This window comes from Pseudochaenichthys georgianus, chromosome 9, assembly GCF_902827115.2.
Source record: "Pseudochaenichthys georgianus chromosome 9, fPseGeo1.2, whole genome shotgun sequence".
NCBI classification, from domain to species: Eukaryota; Metazoa; Chordata; class Actinopteri; order Perciformes; family Channichthyidae; genus Pseudochaenichthys; species Pseudochaenichthys georgianus.
Genome location: NC_047511.1, coordinates 7,261,867 through 7,282,955, shown reverse-complemented (window position 1 = coordinate 7,282,955; position 21,089 = coordinate 7,261,867). Strand labels below are relative to the sequence as shown.

General features: G+C 39.0%; 2 protein-coding genes across 2 annotated transcripts; one reads left to right on the top strand and one right to left on the bottom strand.

Moving 5' to 3' along the window:
• Nucleotides 1-68: 68 nt before the first annotated feature.
• On the bottom strand, nucleotides 69-14,079 carry LOC117452313 (serine/threonine-protein phosphatase 2A catalytic subunit beta isoform). Its single transcript, XM_034090859.2, has 8 exons — nucleotides 13,642-14,079; nucleotides 11,974-12,012; nucleotides 10,527-10,697; nucleotides 6,946-7,119; nucleotides 6,628-6,717; nucleotides 5,829-5,990; nucleotides 3,372-3,490; nucleotides 69-819 (listed from the first exon to the last, which is right to left on the bottom strand). Exons 1-8 carry the CDS (start codon nucleotides 13,741-13,743, stop codon nucleotides 747-749), a joined length of 930 nt encoding a protein of 309 aa, XP_033946750.1. The 5' UTR covers nucleotides 13,744-14,079; the 3' UTR covers nucleotides 69-746.
• Nucleotides 14,080-16,194: 2,115 nt separating this feature from the next.
• Nucleotides 16,195-20,490, top strand: srp19 (signal recognition particle 19). The gene is made up of 5 exons (XM_034090191.2): nucleotides 16,195-16,392; nucleotides 17,421-17,496; nucleotides 17,885-17,956; nucleotides 18,357-18,465; nucleotides 19,941-20,490. Exons 1-5 carry the CDS (start codon nucleotides 16,355-16,357, stop codon nucleotides 20,069-20,071), a joined length of 426 nt encoding a protein of 141 aa, XP_033946082.1. The 5' UTR covers nucleotides 16,195-16,354; the 3' UTR covers nucleotides 20,072-20,490.
• Nucleotides 20,491-21,089: the final 599 nt, after the last annotated feature.

Here is a 21,089-nt window from a genome sequence, read left to right as displayed (position 1 = left end):
GTATTTGTTATACTTAAAATGGTCAGAACTGCGTTGTAGAATTGAAAGAAGCGACACTGACGCAGAGCAGTAGTTTGTCAACAGGACATCTTTATTTTCATACGTCTGTTGTCTTTATTCAAATTACAGTAATATACTTGCTGAGATGACCACCGGCTGCAGCCTGGACAGCTAAAACTGACAGCTGTACTACTTGAAGCAAACCTTTTTTTTTACCGTTTTTTTCTCCTTTTTTAAAATTATCCTTGCAACAGAAAAAAGCAAATATGCCATGAAGAAGTGTGGTGTGGTGTGGTGTGGTGGTGACGTCGTCAGGTAGGTAGGGTTATAGTGCTGGTCTAAAAAAACGAAGAAAAAAAAACAGAAGAACAAAAGAAAGAAACATTGCGCGCGTTGTACATGTTGTAAAGGATCACAATATGGCACATTTGGTCCACGTTGGTAGTTTTATCTCGTTTCAAACATGTAATAAAGAAAAAGAAGGAAAAGGAAACAGATCATAGTTGTACATGTTGTTTTTCCCCAGAAGCACAGCATTAATGACAGCATATTGAAAACAAGACTAATCTTTAGGTTTCTCTCTTTTTGTTAAAATCTTGGTTCGTCAGCCAATCGTTTGTTTCTATTCTCCCTGGTACAGTATTATTATTAATATCTTCTTTCCATCCAAAATGAAGGGGAGTGAAGGGATAGGGGTAAGAGGGGGTGGAGCTTTGTGGGTGATTGACAGGCATGGCTTTGGACATTCACAGGAAGTAGTCAGGAGTGCGTCTGGTCACATGGGGCTCGCCGCGGCGGGGGGCGGGGTCAAACTGAAGGCTGAGGAGGCAGAAAAGGTTTGTTATTAAACACGATTAAAACAATATTCTTAATATTCTCATCTCAAAGTGACAAGGAAGGTGTAAGCGGTAGAGAACTAACTGTAACGCAACGTATAGAGATTTAAATGTACTATAATTTAGAATATTCTGACTTTTACATCCTTTACATTACAGACTGCAAATATTCTGTGCTCTTTACGCCATCAACTATTGGAATGTAAGTGTTAACTACTGAACAGATAAGAGCACTTACAATCTGTTTACTAAATTGCAAAAGCTGGTCAAATTTCCATTTTAAAGCAAAAATGGCAATATGGGCGTGTGCAATTTCCAAATTGCAGTATGTGCAATATTAAAGACCAACCTTTAAACAGTAACAGGGTGTAAGCAGGAGTCCTGAAGTCAGATGTGAAAACTTTTAAGACCCTTTCATACATCTTAAGACCTCATCGCCACTTGGAGTTCTAACCGGTTACATTGGAGACACTTGACCTCACATTGACTATATACAGTATGGATTGTCCTTCCTCCTTATCTTCCAACCATTTGGACGCAGACTTGCATTTCCCCATAACGATGTTGCTTAACAACCGGCGTAAACGGACCTTCACGCTATCAAGCAGTGAGAGTGCGATGTCCTGTTCAGATGACGTCAAATCCAACAGGATGCCATAAATAAACTACACAGAATCACACTACACACCTACGCAATGATTACATTGAGGCAGACTGCAGAACACAACCTCTTTGGACCATTTATATACTTATTGAAAACAAGCTACAAAATGTAAGACCTTGGAAAATGCCGTTTAATACTTTTTAATAGCCTTAATCTTCGCTAAATTGATTTATCAACTTTTAATATTAGACCCCGCGGGCAGCCTCAGTATTCTCCAGACATATTAAAAAAAACATTGTTTGGTGCAGATCCTCTTACCAATAAAGTAACTGCACCATTTCCATGGCTTTCACTGTTATGCCTTTTCAACTAAATGGATCTCACAACGCTCACACTGACAGCAGCAGACGCTTCACTTTGAGTAGCAGCTAATGGAGCCAGATATCGTCTAAGTCAGGGGTGCCCAACCAGTCGATCGCGATCGACCGGGGAGATTCCCAGTCGATCGCGAGATGTGTCGAAAAATAGAACAACAACATTCTGTTTTATCGTTAATGTCCTATAACATAATCTTCCTGTCCAGAATAATGCACTTGAACGCATCAAAGCTTTGTGATTGGCCGACGAGACCCCATGTGTCGGGGCGTGGCTGGTGGGCAGTGGGCACTAGTTCACTGACGTTGTCCGTGTCAACAGGAGTGACAGTCCGCCCAAAATATATCATTTTCACTCCGAGTGGGAGGATGATTATTTTTGTATCTATTCCAATTCAAAGTCCATTTGTCTCATCTGCAATGCGAGCGTGGCTTTATCGAAGAAGGGTCATTTAGGAGCGGCATTTCAAAACAGTGCACAAACGCTACGAGACGGAATTCCCTCCTAATTCTGCCCTACGCTCCAAAAGGGGAGGGGCCTGAGAGGACAGCTAAATGCACAGCAGTCCATTTTCACCAGGCCCAACAACAAGAGCAAGGCTGCTCCAGAGCATCTTATCGTGTCAGTCACGTTCTTGCGAAACACATGAAGTCTTTCAAAGACGGCGAAGTTGTGAAAGAAGCATTCCTGGAGGCTGCGACGCGCTTTTGGGGGACAGTAAAAATAATAAAAACTCAAGTTAGATACCGTTATTAACCAGCTGTAAGTTTGAGTTTGTTTGAACTTATTCATTATAATTATTGTACAAAATGGTATAAGAATGCAAACTTAAATTGATTATAGTCTATTATCAATTCAGGTTAAGAAACTAGTGTTGCTTGCATCCTATTTTAAAGGCATTTCTTTTTATACTCTAATAAAATGCAACAAAAAAGGGTTTGATTATATTAATTGTGTCTCTTTTATTGCACTTTGGCAGCAGATTCCTGAGTAGCTTCAGATCTGAGTTGTCTTATTAGTAAGCCTCATTTATACTTTTGGAGCAATGGCAAAGAAAGGGTTCAGTGTCTTTTCTTTTTTCCCTGTGTCATGTGGCAGCACTGTTCAATGTTTCTTGAAAACATTACCCACTGTAGTGACGTGTGAATAAACTCCAACTCTGTATCAACAACACTGTTGTGTAACTTCAGTTGAATACTTGTATGTGTGTCGATTAGAAAGAGGTAAGATAAAGGATCTGCAGTATTTTATGAAGTATTAATCGTACAAAGGTCAGTTTTATACAAGTAGAAGTGTGTATTTACCTGGTAGTAGGCTGTCAGTAATGGCTACGCCTCTCTATTTGGACTGGTAGATCTCTCAGACTGGCAACTTTAAAAGTAGCTCTCGGTTCAAAAAAGGTTGGGCACCCCTGATCTAAGTTATTAGACTGAAACGGTCCTTTTGGTGCACGTTATGAATCACAACATAGACCTCTTACCGGTTGTTAAAGAAAAAAACTCAGGCCGTGTTTCAGCCCTAAGCGAAATTGAAATATACAAAGTGTTTATACTTACAAAGAATATTTCAGAGTGTCGTCCAGTTCCATGATGGCTGCCTGGTTTCCGCAGCGGTAGCAGTAGTTTGGAGCACTAAAGATGGTCACCACATTCTTATCATGACCCCAGTTGTAGCCCTGAAAGTGCAAAAGCATGTTCATCACTGTATTCACCCGTAAAGGGACAATAGGCACGTACTATTCCATTAGTATTCTGCACATTAATAACAGTAAAGTAACACTAAAGGGAACCATTCCCAAGTAAAAGCCCTGCCTTTGAAAGGTTGCAGAAGTTAAACTCAAATTCACGTTCGTTACATTAAGTCCTCAATATGCTGAATGGGTCATTTTAGAATGATATAAATATATTATAGGATTTGAATTATTCCTGCATTAATGTGGTCAACACTTATTGCTGCTGGTAGAGCACTTTTTGTTTGACTTTATATATTTATGGATAGCTTGTGTTTCCCACTGAGGATCAATAAAGTCTAACCTACATAAAGTGTTTGTGATATATTGTGATGTATGCGTTTTAATCTGAAAAGTACAGAAGAATAATGAATTCACAATAAATGCGTTTATACATTTCAAATTGTGGTTATTCTATTTCAAACACCTGACATCTTCCAGGGAAAATTCAACTACCGGTGTTGTTCTATAATCGAGCAGGAACTAAACACGACTTCGTTGGTTAGTTCAGTGAAAGGAAATGTAATTAAACGTAATCTTTAATTAACTTTGCTAAAGCCAAAATGCGGCAACATTTACCTGATCCAGCTTTGTACATTTGAGATGTGTTGCTAGTTTTAATCTTACAAGATAGTACACTAAATATTTGTTATCTGTCCCAGAACCTGAACTTAATGATGTATTTTTATAATAAATGGGTTGCATATTAATTAAAATAACAGTTCGTTGCATTTCTATAAAAGCCTTGCTGGAAAAACTGCTAGCGTATTTGAGCACAGCCATCAGGCAGTTTTCACACCATAAGAAAAAAAAGTTTATGTGACGGCAGCTCGAGTCTCCAGTGGAGAGACGGGTGAAGATGGCGTCGTCAGTACAGCCATCATATCGGGTTGGAAGTCAACAACATATAACGTATGACTGATAAATGTGTGCAGCCGAGCTCGACACAGGAGAGAATGTAGTTAAAAAAAAATTGGCAATTCAGTTTTGCTCTCCCGTCCCGTCGAGTTTTCTGAACATTTTGTGAAGTAGTCCCAGTGTCTTGAATGTCGAGTGAACACTCACGGGACTCAGTTTAAAAACAAATACATTTTTAAATAGGGATGTCCCGATCACCTTTTTTTGCTCCCGATCCGATTCCGATCATTTGATTTTGACAATCTGCCGATACTGATTTTTCCCGATCCGATCTTTATGCAATGCATTAAGAGAAACAAAGGTAACAGATAACGGCTGGTCATCCAACGCGATGAATTCAGCTATCTTGGCTGTTATTGTGTTGGCCTTTTCACTGTTCTGGGGCAGTTTCTCTTTCCTTTTAAAAGTCTCTGAAAGTGTCGGTTGTTTCAGTGCCGTTACCTGAGTGGCCGCTGTGTACTCGTCGTGTTGTTGTTGGTGTTTGTTTCTCAGGTAGCGTATTAGATTGGTCGTGTTAAACGTAGCTCTGTTCTTTCCACCACGCGGAACCTCCGCCTTGCAAACATTGCATCTGGCTGTTACACTGCCTTCGCTTTCAATTTTATAATACTTCCAAACTCCTGACATTTTCTCTGTCCCGACTCCCGAGTCACCAGCTGAACGTAGCCTCTCGTTAGCTTACTGCTACTATTAGACACTGCGCCCAGTCTGTTGCCAGATTTCAGAGAAATAAGCAACTAGGTCTGAAAACAAGCCCAAAGAAAGCAACACATACATGATGTTGTGTCATTTTAAACCAAAACTAAGTCCTCAGGATGACTTTAAGACGTGGACATTTTTGTTTTGTAATATTAAATAAAAAAATAAAAAAATCAGAAGAAAAAAAATCCCGATCCCCGATTTTTTTCTCCCGATTCCGATCTTTTGAAAATCACATGATCGGCTCCGATCCCCGATCACGTGATCGGGACATCTCTAATTTTAAAGGCTACCTTGCTTGTCAGAAACGGGCTGTTTGGTGATTCTGAAGGCCATTTGGTCTTGTGCACAACTATACACACCAGCGATAGTTGTCATGAAAACTGAACTACTGGCACTGCTACTCAATGTTATGGAGGAGGGAAATAACGGGAGTAATAGGCACACCGCTTATAAAAAGGTGACGCTTTCTCTTTTTTTAAGTGTTGTGCCGTTGATCTCATTTATGCCAATCTGGACTTTGAAAAGTTACTGATGAGATATATTTGAAAGAAGACAGAAATCTTAAAGTTGGCGTGGAGCTAGGTGGAATAATGACACTTTAAATGGCTTAATATAGTCACGGAAAATAAAAACATTAACTGATGTGTGTGCGCGCGTCTGTTACCTCCATAACCAGCTGATGGGCGCGGGAAACCAGAGTGAGACCGTTGGCATGGTTGAAGGTTTCAGAGATGTCCTGTCCGAAGGTGTAGCCGGCACCTCGGGGAGAGATGCCCCACCCACCGCGATCATCGGGGTCCGACCACAGCAGGTCACACATGGGGCCCTGAGAAAGTGAGAGATTCATTATTTATTTATTTTCACTTAAACTTTATTGAGCTTTTTTCCAGACAATAAACAGCTAACAGCCAAGCAACATCAGCACAGTACAATGACTTTGTTGCCAGACAGCATGTTACGAGAAGTGTTCCTGTGTATTATGGACACATAAAGGCAAAGTGTATCATGTTCACAAATAATCATGGTAAATAGAACTAAATGTTCCCAATAACAATTGAGTAGGGTATATTCACAATCATATTCATTTGGAAAGATACCTTTTAACCATCTTCTGGTACACATTGTGTCATAGTCTCTCCATCTATCACTCCCTGTTAGATATGATATACTTCCTGTGACTTGAACGTGGCACTAGTCCGTACTGCAATTTTGATCAAATGTCGATTAATAGTGCAGCCCTAATACACACTGCGGTTTGTTTCGACTCGATCCCATAAACACTGACCTGCTGCTAAAGACACCAACTACAGCACTAAAAGTGTATTCATCCACCGCTGAAAATAGTTCTAGACAAATCCTGTGTTTCAGCTTAATTGTGTGTGTGTGTGTGTGTGTGTGTGTGTGTGTGTGTGTGTGTGTGTGTGTGTGTGTGTGTGTGTGTGTGTGTGTGTGTGTGTGTGTACCTCATGTGGGACTTCTTGCAGGCGGTCCAGAGCTCGTATGTGATCCAGAGTGTCTATAGAGGGAGACAAACCTCCGTGGAGACAGAAGATCTGAAGAAATGAATAAAAAGAGATGTCTCCGATTGAAGTTACTCTGCACTTTGAACATGAGGGCATTTGAAGCTTCACAATCTGAAAGTTTACTTTGACAAAGCCTATAGAAAGACACTAACCATAAATTACTTTTTGCATCGTCTTACATCACATGGACAGTTATTGCGTTAAAAAAACCTGTTATTGCGGAACAGACAAAACGGTTTCCCTGGCTAAGCCTCCTACCTGTCCGTCCACCAGTGCAGTGAGTGGCAGGTAGTCAAACAGGTCTGTGAAGTACTTCCAGACATTGGCGTTGCCGTACTTCCTCAGACACTCGTCGTAGAAGCCGTAGACCTGCGTGATCTGCCGCGACTCGTGGTTTCCTCGCAGGATGGTGATTCGCTCCTGGAAACGAACCTGAAGGACACAAAGAATAAATGATGTTATAAAAGAGTCAACAAAAAGCAATGCAATTCTTTCAGCAAGCAGGAAATGAACCCAGCTCACACCGTCCGCTCCTCGCAGCAGCGAGCCCCGCAACGTCCCGCCAACACGGCGCCCAGACCCCACGCAGCCTTCTCACCGGTTTGCCATTACTGGTGTCATTTTCTGGTTGCTAACGCCATGGTAACACATAATCACCAGGGATGCAAACTCATCAGGTATGAAAAAGGTGACAAGGATCCGAGCCCCCCAACCCCACGGAATATCGGCTTTAAAATGAGGAATAACAGGATGTTAGCAGTCAGAAGAACTAAAGCAGCAGGTAATAACAGAAACGCCAAAGAGTCACATCTAGTAGAAATATATAAAAGCATTTATTTTAATTGTAGAAATGGCCATGACATGGGACCTTTAAAGCATTATCTGAAAACCTCACTAGGAAGCTTCCAATATTTCCAACAAAAAACTAATTTAGTTTAGACCTTCTGCATTTGTGTACTTTTGTTAAAAGAAAAATCAAAGTTCAGAGCACAACTGGAGGTCATTTTTTTTAATGCAATTATCAGATCTTGTCACAATAAGCTATGAACTGTCCGCAGGCTTGTATCCTCACAGAGCCTCAAACATAGAGTTCTGATTGATTTTTGGGTCGGGACACATGCAGAGAATCAGTGTGGGGAGTGGTTAGATAAACAGATGCATGAGACTTGTTTTTTTCTCCCACCAAACCTGAACAGCAAAAATATTGTTATTGTTCAAAAATTCCAAGTACAGACCAATAACAGCTCCTGCAAGCGATATGTTCGGCTTATCACGTGTAAGTTTGCTGTCCGAATAAAGGAGTCTAAAGCAGCTGGTGAGACGCACCAGACCTCAAAGACAGAGTGAAGACTGACCATTCAAAAACATATAATATAAAATATACATTTTCTAATTTTGAAATAAATATCACAATCGTCTCGTTTGTTTATAGTAACTTGATAACAATCTCAAATGTGTCAGGCCTTTTCTTGACGCGTAAAAAAAAATCTTCCAAAATGTAAAAAGAACGTTCAATATTATCCTATTTATTTGTGACACCCAAATAGGGAGGGTTAATGAAGTGAACATTGTCAACTTCCAACATAAGTTCTCTCTAAACCTTAACACGAAGGTCTACTGTATAAGGGAATAACGGTTGGATCTTAATGCGCTGACCTATTACTTTTAAAACTGTTTGGCGCGGGATATATATATCGGTCAGATCCGATCATTTCTTCTAAACCAGTTTTCTCAGGAATCGTGATCATCAACAAATACATTTAACTTTTGTGCACAGGGCTTACCAGAACCCTTGTTCGCTGCATCTTATTGATGACTCCTCGTGTGCCATGCGCCCTTTAATGGCCCTGGGCCCGTTTCTTTGCATGGTCTGGGAATGCCCCCTGTAGCAAGACTCTGGCAAGTGTTGCCTCAGAGCTAACTGTGTTCGTGTCGGTGAGGATGCCTGCGACCATAACAACTCTGCTACTGAACGACAGTTCTTCCCTTCAGATTCCTACGTATCCAAATTGTTTACTTCTTGCTGGTCTAATGGCAGATATGACAATGATTGCGATATGCCTCAAAGTCTCAACATGATATGTGCGTTAAGCAATGGGTTTCACTTCATGATATTATCCATATGGAACTGTCAACAGCCCGAATCAATGGGCAGAAAGAGGATCATGTGAGCCTGTGGCTTGCAGCGGCTGCAACATTGAAGAGTAGGCTGTGATCCGGGTTCCTAGGTTTTTTTCTAGTGTGTATGTGTACATATGCTACTCATTACCTATTGGTCCAGCCCACAGGGATCCTGTGAACGGGTGAGGTGTTTAAAAAAAAAAAAAGTGTTATGATGTTTTTTGTTTGTTTGTAAGAGTTACATTTCTTTCTTTGTGTGGTACACATGTATACCATGTTGTTCTGCGTTGTTGTCTTAAATACATAACATTTAAATAAAAAATAAAATAAAAAATAAAAATACATTTCAAGTATTCCGACATCCCTCGACATTCCCAGGTTACGTACCCAGGACCAGATTCCAGGAAGTGATTCAACAATAAATTCATAAAGTCGAGCTGAATGCTTTATAAGACTATTCATCATCTGCAGATACGTATATTTTGAACACATACTCGAGGCAGGGCTTTCGACTAACTTTTTTCCCCATCCTCCCGGAACCGTCCTGAATTTAAAAATATTAGTTTTTCTACATTATCATTAGTTAAAATCATTCAAAGTGACCTTTAACATAAATAAAACATCATACAAATCATTAGATGATAATTCATCAACCTTTTTATTTGAGTAAATCATTCAATCACATGAACAAAGGCCAAATATATTTAAACAAACACACAAACGAGAAAATTACTCTAATATTGAATCCAATCAAGTCCCATCCAATTATCAAAACAATCCAACACTGTCCTGAAGACAGAACCCAGAGTAACCACTAACCAGGATGACAGTCTGTAACACAGTCAGGAGACCTTTACAAACGGCCCCGCCCCCTCGCACACAGACGGGACAGAGAGATCTCGTCTGGATTGGAAAGCTCGAAAATACATCATAGACGCATGTTGTAGTCTTATTGCATATTAGAAACGGAGTTGGTGAAACTAAAACTGCGATATAATGTGTATGTAGCAATAATACATATGACATATATTTTTTAAATGTCTCCAGTACCGATACAAAGTCCGATCACGTCGGAGCTTAACGTTACCACAGTCTTTAATAATTCCGGCCCGGGGCCCGTTTAATACCGGGGCTCGGTACCCATCCCTATGGGGAGAGGCGCAGCATATTGCTAAGGACTAAATACGATGGAGAGTTCTCATCTCAGCCTTATTACCCAAAGGGGATGAAGAGGAGTAAGTAAATAAAGAGGCCGGCGCTCCAGGGTCTGGTTCTGCTGCGTTTTTGTGATGTAATGGTAAAACATTTCAGAATTCCTCCACGAGATGCCATTGTTCATCACTCAACCCGCGAAATACACACACTCAGTACATAGATAGACCCGCGAATTTGCGGGCCAGGAATTCGCAGGCACAGCCAGCTGGGCGGCTGACTGACAGCCAGCGGCACAGCTGTAGCTACGTGTGTGTATTTTGCGGGTTTCTAAATGTTTTGTGCTTGTGTGTTTATGTTGACAAGGAGGTTTAATAACTGTGTGCTACACAAAACGTGCAGTCGGTTTCATTTTCATCGCCGTTTGTAGTAGTTAGCAGGGTATTTTTATTTTAACTCTCGTCCCAAAATTATTTGTTATCCTCCCCGACACTATTTTTTCCGGCCCCGGGACGGCGGGGCGTCCTTAAGCTCGAGCCCTGACTCGAGGTACAGTGCAGGTTTACCTTTAGCGTGACGAGCAGCGTGACCGTCTCCACTGAGTAGTAGCCTCTGTCGACGTAGTCTCCCATGAACAGGTAGTTGGTGTCGGGAGACTTTCCTCCAATCTTAAACAGCTCCATCAGGTCGTGGAACTGACCGTGGACGTCGCCACACACCGTCACAGGGCATCGCACCTGAGGAGGCAAGGGAGGGACAATGTAAAAAGGTAACCGACAGTAATAATACAACGTGTTTTTTTCCTGCAGATTAACAAACAAGTCATTCAAATGACAAACTTCCTTAGAGACAAATAGAACTTACGGTTTTCTTTTGGTCGTTTACTATACTATGTCTTCTGAAAGATCTTTTTATATTTAATCCACTTATTAAACCCAGTGTAGTTAGCTTATATCCAGGCCAATACTTCATTTTCCTTCCGCTATTCATTATTATACAGTACATTTAGAAACTGAATGGGATCGAAACAACTTGTACAATGGGCCAGTTTGGCAAATTTTAAGCTAAATCATTGCTAGACAATAGTCAATGTATCGCAAGAGCTTTTTGGCAAATGTGTGAAATAAGGTGATGGGCCAGTAACACAAACACTACAAATAGAAACCCTTTGGATACCAACATCTGGTGCGCTGGGACAAAGCTTCATTTCGAGACTCCTTTATGTGTGTCATCCCCTCTATCTCCCCCTTTAGAATATATCTCTGATAAAAGCTAAACTAGCCCAAAAATAATTAAAAAAAATCTTTGCCAAATCTGTCTAAAGAGATTACCCAAATACAGAAACTAATCCTTTCTGTGTTTTTCAAACAGTGTAATAACGGAGCCTGTTGACAGTGTACACTAGCTTGTCGGCCATCTGCAAATCAACACGATTTTCCACAATTTTTAACGTCTTGTAAACAAAATAGGAGGATATTATATCCAACAATGAAACAAATGTGGGAAAACTAAGACCCAAAACAAGGCTCTATTAACGAAAATAGGAAAAGTTTAACACTAGATTGACTTTATAACTTTTTTTGTTTCAATTCTAAGAATATATTGTATAATGCTTTTAAATGTTTGCTGGCAGATTCTAAGAAAGGACTGAAAGCCTGCAGCTCAGCAGAGTTTACAGTGAAAACAAGGTGCGATATTGTTCATGTTCTGCTAATAACATGTCGGAGGGAACAGAGTCACTCCAGAAAACATTTGGGGTGTTTTTTATATATATATATATATATATATATATATATATATATATAAATAAAAGACATCTATTGTATGAAAGACATCTATTGTATGAATCAAACCAGAACTATTATGAACTATTATGTCTCAGTCCACTCCAAGCGTATTCAAAAAATATTTAACAAAGAAAAGCAAGTTTTTGGTAAAATAACTAAGGAAAGTATTGGTCACCAATAATTAAGAGTTTACATTTTATTACTTCAATATCATGGGAAATCTCACCTCCTGAACGTTGGACTCCTTGGTCAGAATCTCCTTGGCCTGGAGAGGAAACAAACACAGACTGCTTATTGAAAATGGTGACATTTGTAAGACCTTTTACTTAAATGTGATTAGGCAGACAGAATGTTATATTAAACTCTTGAACCAGACACAAACAGTAAATCATGTCATACTTGTCCACGTTTAGCCTCTATGACAGATTGACAGGTTATTTTGAGGTGTTTAAGGATCTGTGAACTCACAGGACCACCATCGATTTAAATTACTTGGCCGTGGGAAAAAATAGGTTTGCTGATGAAAATGAAAAAAGAATTCTTAACTTCGGACCACAGAAAGCTACAATGTTTGCTTCCTTTCTACTAGGTTCCCACTATGCTTGGAATATTGTATCGGTTTTTGATCAATCGTCTGTTAATAACATGTCTAAAATATTTCAGAGTACAAGTAAATGACTTGTTTAATCAACTGAACAAAACCCAAAGATATACATTTAAAGTGAATACAACTAAAAAGCTAAATTCCTCACATTTAATGACAATGGGCTCATTTTTATCCTGAGCATCTTAAAATGTATTGAATAATCTTGACAAGTTTCTTTCAATTGTATTTTTTCTATTATATCTACATAACTTTCAATGTATTTATCTTAAGGGTTATCAGCCATTTCAACCAGTCGATAAAATGATTTATTTTAGCGAGAAATATTTATTATACATCATATTTAGAGTTCCATCCCACATTTCTTTTTTCATCTAGAATCTTGGTTGGTCAGTTGTACATCTTTAGATAGTCTAGGTAGTTTTAGTGTTTCTTTACTCTTCTTTTACGTTTTGTTTCATCATTTGTTTAAATATGGAAGGCTTACAGTCCTCCTCCATCCGTTTTATTGCAGTGTTATGTGTAAATACATTTCATCTAAACTACTGAACAAACTAAGGTTAAGTTTATTTTATCTTTAATTCATTCAGTTCACAATGACCCACCATTTTTCCTCACCATATTCAGGAAATGACCTGTAACCTTCCAGTAATACATTTTAAACCTGTTACTAAATCATATATTATGAAAAAAAAAATGAAAAGGTCTATGATGCATAAAAGCTACCGGACGAGTAATCTTTATGGTGCAACACTGAAGTGACGTCTAAAATAGGTCAGGTTTATGCAATGAAACGGTTGATCGATAAAGACAGGGCGCGGTGCACATGATTACATTAATTATTATTAATACACGATCATTTTTAATACAGATTAAGAGTACACAACTCCTAAAATCTAACATGAACCGAGTCCTTATATTTGCGCTAAATGCAGTCATGTTAATAGACAGGGAATGAAAATGGGCTCCGTCTAATAGCTGGTATGATGTAAAAGATGCGAATTCTCGGCCTGCCTGACATCAGACGACGGTGGTCGGATGATTGTCGTAATTATCATCGATATAATGGGTCTGATATTACACTTAACAACAATTGAAGGTGAACGATAATATTTCGCTGGTTAAATGCTTTTAAACATTAACAATCTGAGGATGACTGATGGAAACGGGGCAAAAATAGCCGCCTTGCCTACCAGAAATTAGTCGGAGCCGTTTTCACAATCTAGGCCACACTGTGAGCGAGGCCGACTGGGTCAAAAATACAAACCGGATAATTGTAAACCAACTTACCTTCTCGCAGAGTGTCCGGACTTGGTTTTCCGATAGCTGCTTACACTCATTTAGCTGTTCGATCCATTGGTCTAACTCTTTAGTGAAGGATTTGTCTTCCATGACAGCCGCGGCGGTAGCTCGCTGAGCTAGCTGTGTTAGCTGAAACAAACTGGCCTGTGTCTCAACGCTAGCAGCTCTCTAGCCTTTAGCTCGTCGTATTGTTAACCCGATCAAGTCCCGCCAAATCGGTCGGAAATTCAACGATAACACCTCAAATAAACGAGCCGTTTACTCAACTTCTATCATGATAAACTACCCACGTCAAGTTACCAACGCTAAAAAACCGGTTATTTCTGCCGGGGGAGTGAAAAGGGTCGAATGTCCCCGATGCGACGGACCGTAGCGGCGAGAGGCAGCGGCGTCGCAAGCGGCTAGCCGAATAGCTAAGAGAGCTAGCTACAATAACATCCGGGCATTTCAGTAGCGCGCAGAGTGAGTGCACCAGCGACACTGCGTGGACAAACAGTGAAATGCAAGACCGTTACAATCACATGATATACAAGTGGGACAGAACAGGGGGCACTATTGAAACAAAATCCTATGACAAATAAACTAAAAATTAAAAAATGTCACTTCTCTTTGTATAGACACAAAATAACCTTCCATCAGTCACAGACTACTTTAACAGTAATGAACATCATTTGACCACTGAACAGATACAGGTGTCTGTCTACAATTGTCTTAGAGCTTAACCCAAATGTGACAGATGCCATTTTAACACCCTATATTTACTATTTAAATGAAAGGAACATATTTGTAAAATTATTACATTTTCATAACTTACTTAGATTTGGAATTTGTTTTTGTCTGCCTTGACCACGTCATGTAGCAGAATCCCAAGTCTGTGCTGGGTCTTCGAGATGGAGACCCACCTGCAGGCTGTGCTGCACTCACCCGCTTTGCACTTGTAAAGTACATACTTAAAGTACATAAATACATCAGACACAGAGAAAGACAGATAATGGCCACCGGACTATAGATAAAAATGTGTAGTTGTATTAAAAAGTAATTTTCTTATGAGTATATGAGAAGAGAAAGGGACTCTCTCTGCTCTCTTGCTTGTTTATTGCTTGGTCCCTAATTACAAAATTCCTGCAGTTGGAAAAGGGTCTTCACACGTGTCCGCACAAATAAGCAGGCGTGTTGCAAGCTATTCTTCAAGCTTCACAATTGAAACATAAGGAAAGTCTGGTGTTAGCCCAATTGGAATTGGACTAGGCAATATCAGCTGAACATAATTGGAACCAACACTGTTTACATCTTATCAAATCTAATCACTAAGCAAACTAAAGAGGGCCAAAGAAAAAATAAATACTAAGAGCCGAATTGCACCTTTGTGGTTAGATCCCGGTCTACAGATAGCCTAGCATTCACAACCTACACACAATCTAAGACTAATAAAGATCCTCAAGTAGGAATACTCTATTAGAACTAAAAGTCCTGCATTCAAAATGTTACTCAAGTAAAAGTACAAAAGTATTAGCATCAACATATAGGCTACTTAGTACTTACTACCAAAAGTAAAAGTACTTATTATGCGGATTTGTCCGTTTCAGAATAATATATATTATGTATTACTATTTTGATTCTCAAAGCTGGTAAAGGTGCAGCTAGTTTGAATGACTTTGTATACTGCACTTACTTGTGGATTTACTCCAGGTGGAACTAAAGTCTGATTTAACACTTGATTATATTTCACATCATTCATCCAGATCTGTAAAGTAACTAAAGGGACAACATACATGTAGTGGAGTAAAAGTACACTATTTACCTCAACATTGTGCTTAAGAACAGAGTAAATGTACTTAGTTAGTTCCCACTTCTGGTCCTAAGATATTGCTCAGAATTGTAGAATGATGTTGATCTGAGTAACTGATTAGCATATTCTTTATGAAAAATACCATACTGCATTTAAAGTGAAGACCTGTGCTGATGTAAAAGAACAACATACTGTTGGCATGCTGAGCATTAATGTAATGCATAATGTTTTTTTGGGATGGATATAAGTCTGTTTCAGTGGGGGTCTTGATGATGAGGCCGGCAATCAAAACCAAATGTGTATTTGATAAATATTTTTATTATTATATATATATAATATCATATTATTATTATCATTATTATTATTATTATTATTATTATTATTATTATTATAATAATACTTATTATATTTGTTTACTCTGCAATGTAATGTAACTATATACCCCTGAAGTCAGTGTGTGTGTGTGTGTGTGTGTGTGTGTGTGTTGTGTGTGTGTGTGTGTGTGTGTGTGTGTGTGTGCGTGTGTGTGTGTGTGTGTGTGTGTGTGGTGTGTGTGTGTGTGTGCGTGTGTCGGTGTGCGTGCGTGTGTGTGTGTATTATGTTTGATATATAAACTCTGAGTTATACTGTTTTCATGTCTGTTTTAATTAACCAATGTTGGGAAAAGGAAAACCTCAATACAGCCGGTTCCTACCATGGATGTATTTATAAGAACAACATGGTTGTGAACCCATTAAATCAAGCGCACCTACCGGCTTCAACAGTTATTGCGCATGTGGAGCCCTATGGCTGCGTGCTTTACGGCAATCAACCCGTATCTTTAGGTTCTCTTGATACATCCATGGTCTGTAGTCGCTAAATCCAATCGATATCTGCAGTCTGCAGTCAGGCAACTAACAGAAACAGCCAACAATGGCTCATCTTACTGAAAACCACGCTGACAAAGAGAGGTGAGTTCTTTTAATAGCTTGCCTTTTAGCCTAGCTTATGTTAAGCTAAAGCTAACAGCGTTTAGCCTTTCGCTCACTTACAGTAAAACCCCCGTGTAGAATACCTATGATTTTAAGGATAACGGCTGTATACTTAAATATGACTTCCTTAATGCTTGTTACTGTATTGTGTTCTAATTCTTTAGGACCACTCTTTAATTCGGCTTACATTTACTCAGAATTGTAGCTTTTAATACAGCAAAACAAATCTGATGTTCTTTGGGTTTACATCAACTACAACTACTCGACGGTAAAGCGAAATGGGAGATTGTCATGTCAACTGAATGTAATGTTAGCTGAATTAACCCTCTTTACCACTAAACTTTTTAAAAATTACAATCTCTAATGTGTTGAATGTTCAGTCCCCTTCTACAAAGTATTTGGCAGAAACCGTGGCAAACGTCTTAAATTGCCTGTTATTTACGTGAAGTGTGGCTTGTCGTCGCAGCCCTCTAGCATGACGTGTATTAAAGGTCCCTAAACCTCAATAGTTGCACTTGTCTAAAACTTTTCCCATCGACGTTTAATTACTTTTTAAAGATTGAGGACTATGGGGGAAATGTTATAATGTTAGGCCTATGTCTCCATTAGCTTCTTCTTGTTATAGCTTCTCAGTCAAAGGTTTGGCTAACTCGGAGGGAGTTAGCCATTCAGACCAGCCTGAATGTGAAATACAGCTTCTGAAAAGTCACTACGAGCTCCTAAGGCAAAGTCAATTAACTGTTAAGAGATGACATTGAAAGGAAAGCGGTTGAGAACTTCAGGTTATTATCATCATTTTATAATATTCAGGTTATTGTTGTAATTTGAAACTAAAAAGACAAGCAAATATTTACATATATAAAGCATATGGCATGAATCTTTTCAAATGTATTTTTGTAAAATAATCAATACATTTAGTTCTGTTTTAGGCCTGTTATCTCAAAAGCTCTGAATCTTAATGTCCATAACATAGTGAGTAACATGAGTTTTTCTGTGATCTGTTCCAGGTTCATCTGCATCTATCCCATCTACGTCAACAGTAAGAAGACGCTGGCTGAAGGGCGAAGGATCCCCACAGAGAAGGTTCTTACGCTTCACGGTTTCAAGATGTTTCAGCAGTACATGCAAGGAACTTTGTTTTGGTGCATAAAGAGTGGCAATGATTGATGAAAAATGATTCCCAACTATATTGACACTGATCGTTTAAGTACTTTTTCATGTCCGAAATGGCATTAAATGCTGCCTTTACCCTCTCAGGTAAACCAATAATGACAATGATAATATATGAATAGTAATATAACTTGTTATTTTAGTCTTAATGCCAAGTATTCGAGAAAGTCAAAAATCAATAATATGATATGATTTTGAAGTATCCTTGTTTTAACCGGGGAATGTGCAAATGTTGAGTGGACAGAGCGACCGGCTGAGGGTATTTAAGCTGAAGATGTTCCTTCTTCCTGTGTGTGTGCAGGCGGTGGAGAACCCGTCCTGCGCTGAGATCAGGGACGTGCTGACGGCGGCTGGGATGAACGTCTATGTGGAGGTAAAAAACCCCATTTAAAATTAGTTATTAAAACTGAATCTGCCATAAAGGTCATTTTCTTTTCATCCCATTATATGTCCCCTTTTGTCATAAAAAAATCGCCACATTTATCCTTATATTTGTATACATTTAATAAAATATTAATTTAATTAATCTATAGAATCCTTTTTTTTTTTTAAATTAATTTATTTCTTATTGATTAAATTGTATTTACTTTATTGATCCCAAAACACTGCAAATGAGGAGAGGAGACGCATGTATTATATACATATGTTTCTATTGTTTGCGGGTGGCCCGTAATGCAGTAGTCGTTGTCCCGAGTGTCCATACCTTTTTTTCTAACAAAGTGATGTGTGTGTGTGTGTGTGTGTGTGTGTGTGTGTGTGGGGGGGTTATCCAGAACAAAATGCATCCCAGGGAGTGGAACAGGGATGTGCAGTTCAGAGGTCGCGTCAGAGTCCAGGTGAAGCAGGAGGACGGCAGCCTCTGTCAGGACAAGTTCTCCTCCCGTAAGTCTGAATTCATGTCCTGTTAAAACGTATGTTGTGACATATTCAATTCAGGGTTTATCCATCATTTAACAACATATTCTTCTTCCTCTTCTTACCTGTCGTGCTATCAGTCCATATTGTTTTGTTGTGAGTTGGCGAGTGTTTTATATATAAGCCAAAGAGATGACTGCCATCTCTCTAAGTTCATATAAATAGATGGCCCAAAGCTCCAAACATCCTTCTCAAAAAGGAAATAATGACCCAATAACTCGAGGAGAGCCATATACCCTGTTGGAGCTGAATTCGTAATGAAAACATCTAAAGGATATACCTTGAGTTATAGTTAACCCTTAAAGACCTAGACGGAATTTTCGCCTGCCTGACTCTCCTGTATTTATTTGTTTCTCCTAACTGGTCCTGTTCTAACCTTTTCTAGCAGTCAGCATCAAGTGCCTTACCTCATTTGATTCAGGAGAACCTCTAGTTCAAGTCTGGTTAATTTAAAGTCCAAATGTTACCTTAACTTTGTGTGATAATGGCTGAATTGACCAGTTTTTCAAAAACGCCAGTACAAATGTGTTTTTTTTTTTACTGTTTACTCCGACAGGAACATAGGAATTTTCTTTTTTATTATTTACAAAGCTGCATTTAGATGTTTTAGGCTTTCAAATGAAATGTAATCTGCATATTATGTTCCATGAGTAAGTTACAGCTATTTATTCCATATTATCCTAGGATAATATGGAATAATTAAAACGAATTGTATTTCCATATTTAAATGACTGATCATGTTTCTTCTGTCAAAAAAAGGTTGAGTGTAACAAATTAAACCATAACAGATGACATTGCAAGAAAAATAACTTGTCTTGCGGTGTGTGTATATGTATGTGTGTGACTGTATCTAGATATCTCGTGTTGTATTTATTTCTCTTACGCTGGCAAAATTACTCTTCTTTTGTATTACTCTCTCGTCTCTGTTTGTTTATCTCCCGCCACCAAAAACATACACAGCAACCTATGTTGATTGGTCGAGAGGATGGTAGGGGAGGGGACTTAGTCTAAAACCTTTGCTGTTTGGCTCAGACGGAGGGGCCGCGTGGGTCTCCCTGACGAATCAAGGCTCTACAATGTGATGACGTTGCCCAGATCACGTCGGAGCCTCTGAATCCCGGAAGGACATAGTGATACCCATGAGTGATACCAGCGAAAAGCCTAGAATCGCCGCTTTACCTCACTTTTTAAATCAGATGGATAGGATTAGCGGTTAAAAAGTTATTAAGCATTTTAAAACGCTACCCCTTTGAAGCCACGGGCGGCTCGCTCGGTCTTTAAGGGTTAAAAGTCTGATCTATGAAATACATCATTTGGAACTGATAAGATCCTTGTGTCATCATGTATTGATAATGGACACCTTTTGTTGAATTATTGACGTCACGCTCCACTTCAAGTTGGCAAGACATTTTCTTTATTATGTTCTGTTTTCATTCCATCAGGTAAAGAAGTGATGTTTTACGCAGCAGAGATGATCCCCAAACTAAAGACCCGGACCCAGAAGAGTGGAGCAGGAGACACCAGCTCTCAGCAAGGAGAGGGAGGAAAGAAGAGCAAGAAAAAGAAGAAATAGACTCATAGAAATTCCATTTTTGTCTCTTTTTTTTTTTAACTTTATTTGTGATATGAGCTCAGTCAGCCAAAATCAAACTCTGAAATTACACTGAAGCCAGTTTGTTTTTTTAAAGAAGTTTGTTAACCTGAAAGTTGCTGAGCTGAAGGCTTCCAAAATGAAAATATATCCGTTTACCCTTTTCTGATTCTTTCAGTCTGGACCCTACTGAACATTTCTATGACCGGCTGTAACATCTCCTGACAGATCATCATGGAGTTCCCAAAGAAAGGCAGAGAAAAGAGCTTATTTCTGTTATTTCAAGCTTCAAAGTGGCTGGAGTGCTGCTTTTGTTTCAGATTAACACTTTGTGTCTCTTACTTTTTTCAACTTCATTGTGTCTGTTTGAAGACAAGATTAATAAAGAGTTCATTTTCTCACCTTTTTGTTTTGGTTTAATATGAGCAGCTAGCTTATCAAAGAAAAGTAGTTTTAGGAGCGTTTTTAGCGCAATATTGATCCTTATTCAAACTTCTCATGGCTGTGCTCTGTCACTTGGCATCGGGCTATCTCAGCTGCACTTAAGAACGGGTGAACCCGAGCTTTCAGGGATTCAGGACCAGCTCAGGTTCAGCTAAACCTATTGGTGAAGTTACCTTCTTCTTTAACATTGTCTCAGTTTCCTCTTTTTTTTCAAAGGGTCCCGATTATGCTAGATCTTTTCACCTTCCTTCTAAAACCAGTGCTCACTCTGCTTTTATTGGTAAGCTAAACCTTAAACTAATAACTACATTAATTCACTAAATTAAATTAAAAAAAAGAATGTTCACATGTCAGGCCTGAACAAGCAGACAACACAATAAAATACAGCAGAGCTGATTTAAAAAATAGTTAGGCTAATACAAATAATGTATAAGAGGTAGCCTATATCTTAAAGATGTTGGAAACATAATACAATTACATTTTTAGGATTGCCTGAAAATGAGCAATACCATTTTTTTTTCAGAGTCTTTCAACGTCTATGTTTCTGTTATATTTA